The sequence below is a fragment of the Apaloderma vittatum genome, unplaced genomic scaffold (assembly GCF_000703405.1).
Source record: "Apaloderma vittatum isolate BGI_N311 unplaced genomic scaffold, ASM70340v1 Scaffold45085, whole genome shotgun sequence".
Classification (NCBI taxonomy): domain Eukaryota; kingdom Metazoa; phylum Chordata; class Aves; order Trogoniformes; family Trogonidae; genus Apaloderma; species Apaloderma vittatum.
The window spans coordinates 1-7,920 of NW_009719698.1; the positions used below are offsets into that span (position 1 = coordinate 1).

Here is a 7,920-nt window from a genome sequence, read left to right on the forward strand (position 1 = left end):
AAGGCCGGCGTGCAGGCCTGGGGCCGCCCCCCCAGGCCGGGTGTCGCCTTGTTGCGGTCGGAGCTGCCGCGCTCAGTAATTTGTTCCTCATCCAAACCTGTTACCGCTCTCGGGCCAGTCCCGCGTTTCTGGAAGCTGCTGCTTTAGTTGAGTGTTGGGGGAATAAAAGCCAACCCTGGGCAGCCCATCCTGCTTCAGCTGAACTGCAGCCATTAGTGGTTTCTGAGCATCCGTCTCTTCTGTAACTTGATTGTAATGATTTAGCACTTCCAACCTAAGTAATGTTCATTATAGGGTACTAATTGGTATCCCAGATGGGCAGGCTCTGATTGAAGCGGTGGAGTAGTTTATCAAGCTAGGGGAATCTGATTATTGTGGAGGTATAATGGGCTATAGTGTGAGGGTCGAGCTGCAAGGTTGGTGAAGTTATTATTAAGCTTTCTTTTGTGGTGTAGCAGTAAAGCAGTGGGCCTAATTCTCCTTTTTGTGAGCCTGTTGTGGCTGCTTGTCTTAGCGGTTACTGCCTGGCTGAGGTAGCAGAACCTTCCACTCGCTTCATTCTGCATTTTCATCCGCTCGAATAAAGGCAGCCCTCCAGCAGACACAGAGATTAGGCTGCTTAGGCCTGGCCACTGTTCACGTCACTGAAGTTGTGTGTCATTTTTTTGATTAGCTAAATGCATAACTTTAAACTAAACTTAGTTTAACTGAGTCGTATTAGCTTTATTTGGCAATTTACTTAATGAAGGCAACCAAATTAGAGATAGAAAATCTACTTAGCCAAATTAATTTAATTAAATTCACTTAGAGAGACAAGGCCTCGGAAAGATGGTAAAGGCTGAAGGCACCACGTTTGACATTAGTTGTTCAAATGCCAGGAAACCCTTTGGCTTCAATTTTGAAAAGTTTGTATAATGGTTTGACTAAGCGCTCTTGAAGCCACAGAATGTTTTGCCATTGATATTGACTGTTAAGAAGGTAGTTGCTGAATCTGTTTAAAATCTAAGGAAGGGGTTTCATACGTGCATGTTGAAATGATTTCTGCTGGCATCTTTATGCACCTCAAATTTTGTGTATATTCCTTGTCTCCAGGAATTTGAAGGCTTTTTCTGCAGGATATTTTCTGTCTTCTGATTTTTTTTGGCAGTGATTAAAAATGCAGTGTGATCACTAAATTTTGTGAGAGGCAATAAAATGGAATTTGTAAGGAGATTGTCAAGGGATGTACTTGTACAATGGCAAAGGAGAAGAAATAGCTTCTTTTGGGGAACTGAGATGATGCCTGGAACATGGCCAGTGTTTCCATCAAACTGTGCTAGGAGACATCAGGGGGTGAGGGTTTTAAGGGTCTACCTTAGGGTAAGAAAATGGATTTTAGGACCACAGGATAATTCATGTGAGAAGGAACTTTAGGAGGTGTAAAGAAGAGTCACATATGAGGCCAGACCAGGTTGCTCAAGGTATTGTCCAGTCAAGTCTTGAAAACCTCAAAGGATGTGAAGACTGCATTGCCTCTCTGTGCAACCTGATCCCTGGCTTGATTGTCCTACTGATAAAAAAAGCTTTTTCCTGTATCTAGTCAAAACCTCTCTTGTTTCAATAATCATAAGAGGCATGTTTCTGTTGTTGGAAATACTTTTTGCCATGTGGGACCTGGTATCTCAGGAGCACTTAGCACTTGTTACTTCTGTTGATGTGCTAGAAATTGGGTGTCCTTTGTGCCAGTTAGGCTCCTGGTAATAGCAGTCAGGTTTGACCTTATGATTTAACATAAAGAAGATGAACTCAGTTCTGTTCTTAAAAAGTAGTTAATAGTGATGGTAGAAAAGCTGATTCATCAGTCAGTCTTCCATCTAGCTCAGGTACCAGTCGTGTAACAATGTGGCTCTTGTGTATTTACCAGCCCTGGGGCAAGCTCAGTGCATGGGCAGGCTGCAGTCTAAGCTGTCTAAGTTTAGTGATAGCATGGGAAGTATTTACCATTGTGTTGTGACTTCACTGTAGACATACTTCTAAATGGCTCATAAACCATCACAATGTTAGCACAAGATGAACTTTGAAAGGTGTTTCTGGTTTTTCCTAAGATTTGAAAATAAAAATAACCTCCAAACTTAAATAGTAATCAATGTTCCTGCTAAACTGAATCATTACTGTGGTGTTTAAAAATGGTCTTTTAGCAGAGAAGAAGATTAATCCTGTGTGCTTTTTATTTTGTCTTTATTTTTAGGGGTTGGAAAGACTACTTTGATCCAGAAAGTCACTCAGGCTCTAAAGTCCTCAGGCGTTCCCATTGATGGATTTTACACAGAGGAGGTTAGAGATGGTGGCAGGAGAACAGGATTTGATGTTGTCACTTTGTCTGGAAAACGAGGACCTTTGTCTAGAGTCAGGTACTGAGGTTTTAAGAACTGTAAGTGGCTTATTGTTTTATGCTTCTGCTCCAGTCTGATGCTATGTTTCAGAGTCACACTAAGAGAGGCGCCTCCGAAGTGCAGGGGGATTCACAGTCTCTCCTGATTCACTAGACTTGCTTTTCATGCTTGGTGCAAAAACTTAGTCTAGGTCCAAGTGTGATGTTAGCACCTCATTCAGATGTGGTTGATCTGACTAGATAGTTCACATACTGCTAATAAAGGAGGTTCACCTGGAATAGTGTGATGCAGCACATGCAAACTGAATATTTTCCCAAGGTTGTTTAAGCATTTTGCAGCCTGTGCTGAGATTTAGGCTACTCCTGTGATGCTGCCCATAGTGTCACATCACCAAATTCAAAGATCTGAACTTCAGGCATGTATTTTGATTTCAGTGTACATACACTTGCTTGTTTTTCAATCATATTGCCCTTCACTATGCTGTTCAAAATTGAGCTTATACAGCTGTGAAGGTAGCTTATGGTATATTTATTATCTGATAGTATGCTATCTGCTGTGTGACTTAATGAACGGTTTACAGAGTTGCTTTCCTTTTCTTAGAAGCATTAAGGGAATTTGACGTATTAGGATTAACTTCTCAGAATCAGAAATCCACTTGAAATGTCAGCAGTGTATTCTTACTGAAGTCATGACTTAGAAGGAATTGTGTATCTCTCTTTCACATCCAGTTCTGATTCTTCTACTTCAAGACGGGAATATCGAGTTGGACAGTACGTTGTAGACCTTGTTTCATTTGAGCAGTTGGTTCTACCTATGCTGAGAAATGTGAGTATTCCATGAAAACTGCTGAAAAAGTGGATGCTTTATGATAATCAGCATTATTGAAAGCCCTTCTAGAGCACTAGTTTTTGATATTGATATGTGGCCTGCTTTTTGGCCCTCACTGATTCTGATTCACTTCAGGATGAGGAAGCTGGAGGGGAAACTGCCTTGTTCTCTTGTGCTTATTGTGGGGTTGGAGAGATTAGACTCTGATTCTTCATCCTGTGAGCAGGACTTCCTTGGCTTGAGAAACAGACAGTAGAAAGTTTCTTCCTAAGCCACTGTCTTACATATTGGAAAGCAAACAAAATGTACAAATGGCTTACCATGTAGAGCTGGGTGGAGTCAGTGGTTCCAAGAAAAAGGGTTTTGCCGCTTGTCTTCTTTACAGGCTTCATTTTCTGATTTCACTCTTTCAGTAGAAGCATTTGTTTTCTTAATCCAGAGGTTATTTTGATTACTGCTGTGTAAGTACCTGCAGACTGGTAGGCCTTAATTGATAATTGAAATAGCAGCCTGAGAATTTGCGATTTAGTCTTCTGCACAAGGAGTGCTCCTGCTGTGACACACTTTCCACACAGTCTTTTTCCTATCCTTCTTCTAACATTCTGTTACTGCCTTTTTCCTTTACTTCCTCTCTCTCACTCCAACCTTTCCCCTTTCCAAAATTAAAGAAGAACAAATCTAATTTTGTCAATAACATAGCACAAACAGTGTGCAGCAGCTGCTGTACTACTAAAATAATCCTATTGTGATTTTTCTACACTGCCAGTGCTCGAAGGACCAAGAAAGAAGGGACTTCTTAATGAACTTTAGTAGAACAAAAAAAACCCCAAAGAGGTGCAAGGAGCAAAAATGAGATTGAGATTCTGATTTTTGGTTTTGTCAAGGAACATTTAAGTCTAAGAGCAGGAAAACAAAGACGTTAGAAGCAAAGGAGAAAGAAAATAGGAATTAAATGGGACAAATATTTAATTTCACTGTAATTTGATTTACTTGTTTGTAAATAGAAGGAGAGTTTAATAAAAAAGACTTGATCAAGCCAGCACTGTAGTCAGAATCCTTTTAGTGCTGCATTAATGTGAAGTCCAGGAGAGATCTTGCTAGAAGGATGTTGGCAGTGTTGGCTTTTCCTGATTGTTGTAGAGCTTTCTGCAAGTATGAGAGAGTGAAAGGAAGAGGAAGAGGGGCCAGCAGGGTCAGACAGTGCATGACCCTGTTCTCGTCGAAAGCACTGTTAATAATTGTGTGAGATCATGGTCGTGCATGTAGGTGGCACAAGACAGGAGAGGAGGAGGCGAGGAAGGTCCTCGCCTCCTCCTGACACAAGAGGAGACAAGTGATGAATGAAGACAGGAGAGCCTGGTGTGACCAGATTGCAGCACAGAGTGGGCATGTGCCCATTTAGTCTGGAGGACAGCTTCACCTCTTCAGGCTTGGATCTTGTTCGGTCCAGTGAAAACAGAGGTATATGCTACAATGGATGATCTCTCTCGTTCTGGCAATGTTACCAGGCAGGACAGAGAAATTTTTTCAAAGCAAAATGTCCCGTTTCTCAATGTGTGACCTGGTGACTAGTATTGGCTTTTTAGCTCACTGATCTATGAAAGGATTTTAGATAAAACAGCTACTCATCAGGGACTTGGCATACAAAGATTTTAAGATGCATGTCATACAGTTCTTCCACTTTTGCAGAAGCAAATATTTTACCTTCACAAGGGAAAACATTTCTTTTTTTCTTTTTTAGGTTCTGTATAATATGGCTGCTATTAGTATATGTTATTGGATCTACAGTGGTGTTTTGACATGAGTTGATTTCCTTCTCACTTCTATAAATAAAAGTAACTGAGAACTGTACTCCATTATCAAGAGAGGGTAGGCAACGCACTTCCTTTTCTGTTGAGTAGTTCCTCTGCCTTCCAAGTTGCCTTTTCCCCTGTGGCAATCACCCATTTTCTCTCCTGGGCTTCGCTGCTGCTCGCACTAGTCTGCAGCATGATACTGTTTGGCAGAGTATTTGCTTCAGGAAAAAAACCTCAAACCACAAATGCGGTTAATTGTTAGTGTGACACTTACCCTACAATCTAGGGGCAGGGCTACGATGAGGGAATAAGCTGTATTTTGACAAAGAAGCAGCAGGTGTCTGTTCTGATGTGAGAGGGGCTTGGAAACAGCTTGGTTGTCACCCAGGTGGCTTTCACAAAAGCTAGTTGTTCTGAGAGAAACGCTAGTTTTGATCCTGCCCTTTGACTAAGCTACAAGAGGAGAAACTTCCAAATCTAGATCTAATGCAATTCTTTTTTTTTTAATGCTGATGTGGACATTGATCACTTCTAAATGCATAATTTGATAGGAAGAGTGAAGTTTTGAAGAATTGGTGGCCCTCATTGATTGAGAGCTGGTAGCAGGCAAAGTCCAGTTCTTGATTCTCAGATAGCTTGTATGGGACCACTGTGAGAATTCTGCTTTGAAGGAAAACTGGTATTATGGATATTTCCTATAATCGTCTGTATGTATGCTCTGCATATATTTTTATCTTTCCAAAACTCTGTGCTAAAATAGAAATGATAGATTTGTGAGTCTGTGAGTTACCAGAAGCAGCTTTGACCCTGGCACTTTCCTCGATATTACAATTGACTTGATTTCTTTTGGAGGATTTTCTTTCATTAGCATATAAATTAGTTTTGTTGTTTGTTCTGTGCTGTTTACAGTCTCGTCATGCACTTTTCCACAGGTAAACCATGGCAGTGATGCAGAGAAAAAAATCTGTGTCATAGATGAAATTGGTAAAATGGAACTCTTCAGCCAGGCTTTTATTCAAGCTGTTCGTCAAACACTGACTGGCTCAGGGACTGTAGTGCTTGGAACTATTCCCATACCTAAGGGAAAGCCACTGGATCTTGTTGAAGAAATAAGAAGTAGGAAAGATGTTGAAGTATTCACCGTGAGTAATATTTAATATCCTTAAAGAGCCTTCTATTCTAGGTTGCTGGTTTGTCTCTGGCTCTGTTTAAAATCTAATTGTTACTACCGATTGATAGCTGTGGGTAGCTGGTATGAAGTAAGGATTTTTTGTTTCCATTTTAGTCTTAATGGGCAGGTGTTCACCTTATTAAAAAAATCACGTTTGGCCCTGACTGCAGCAGTCTCACACAGCTGGCTTTGCTTGTGAGGGGCTGTAGAAGTAGTGATGTAGTTGTTTTAAAAGGTTTTGTTGCTGTAGTATTATTACTGTATAAGTATTCATTATCCCCAAGAGTTAAATCTTGTAAAGTAGAGTCAGACTTTTAAATACTTTTTTTTTTTTTTCCTCAGACTGGCTTGCAGAAATATTACCAATAATCATATTAAAGAAAAAAAAGGGGGGGGAGAGGGAAGCAGCAGTGGAGTTTTACAGAAGTGATTTCTAGAAGAAAGACACTTTTAAATGGAGCGTGCTTTCTCTGGAGTCAATGAAGCAGTTTTGGAATTCATTATGTTATTTTTACAAACACAGTTTTCAGAATATTAGGGCTTTTCTGGTCAGTTACAAGGAGGTTCTCAAACCTTACACTACAAAATGTAGCCTGTTCACTGGAATACCTGTAAATGCCCTGGATGCTTCACAAAAACAAGCTAAACGCAGTCCCTGCTCCTTTTAATTTCTTTTCTGCTCAATGTGACTATTTATAGCAGAGAATAAAGCTATGTATCCAAAACTGAGCTGTGCATCTCTATAATAAATTCAATAAGTAGACTTAGACATCCTGGCTTAATAACAGGAGTAATATGCTATACGGCATATTGTTCTTTATCAGATGCATGTCACCGTTAGCATGCTTAATTTGTTTTCATCCACGTGAATGAGAAAGGAAAAAACAGTAGCTCAACAACTTTATACTAAACGATCTTAGTTACTACAGAGAAAGTAAAGCCTCCATCTTCTTTCTTCCTCTTGAAAGTGAGATTAATAAAACCGCAATGCTCAGGACAGTTCCTCAGTCCTCTTTTAGCTGGTAGTCCCATCATCATCTTCAACTTGTTTTTTAAATTAAATGCCTGTTTAATAAAGTGCCAAAGCAATCCTAGGAGCAAAGACAAGAGAAAATTCCTTTCCTCACGTAAGTATTCACCTCCTACCATTCCTTTCAGAGGTAAAACCCCAGGTTTCCCATTGACAAGCTGATGGGTGTTGTTGTCAGGCTAATGAACAGGGACGCACAAGAACGTGAATTTTATATGACTCGCTTTACAGTGGTAGAACTGGGGAAGAGGGAATGGAGAATGCCTCACTGAACGTAACAGTCATTCCACGCTTAAGTTGCAGTCAGGGCAAGGCGACAGTGAGTGTTTGGCCCTCTCGGGAGGAAACAGTTTGAGAGAAAATAGCATTTGGCTTTTCAAGGGAGCCTTCGAGGTTTCTGCTGTCTCTCTTTATCAGGTGTTGTTCTGAGGGCACGTGCCACTCAGCCCCAGGTTGTTGTTACCTCTGTCATTCTGCCCATACATCTTTCTCTTGAGTACTGACTTCAGCCAGCAAAAGTCTTCCTGGAAATTTCAATGCAGCAATCTTTTCGCTATCTGAAAGAAAAAACAACTTGACTGAAAAAAAATGAGCCATCCTGTTTATGCTGCTGAGATTAGGACATGCAGGTTTCTTTGGTTGAATAGAGTTCTCCGGTGAATCCGTTAGCCAAAAGCATGGGTGTGAAATGTGTGACTGCCTGCAGGAGTTCCCAGGTGGCAG

The 7,920-nt window shown here is 40.7% G+C and overlaps 1 protein-coding gene across 1 annotated transcript; it reads left to right on the top strand.

Annotated features, from left to right (window-relative positions):
• Nucleotides 1-2,227: 2,227 nt before the first annotated feature.
• On the top strand, nucleotides 2,228-6,305 carry NTPCR (nucleoside-triphosphatase, cancer-related; the record flags this gene model as incomplete). The annotated part of the gene is made up of 3 exons (XM_009870726.1): nucleotides 2,228-2,390; nucleotides 3,101-3,197; nucleotides 5,929-6,305. Coding segments are annotated over 3 exons (485 nt in total), but the record flags the coding sequence as incomplete, so codon positions are not given.
• Nucleotides 6,306-7,920: the final 1,615 nt, after the last annotated feature.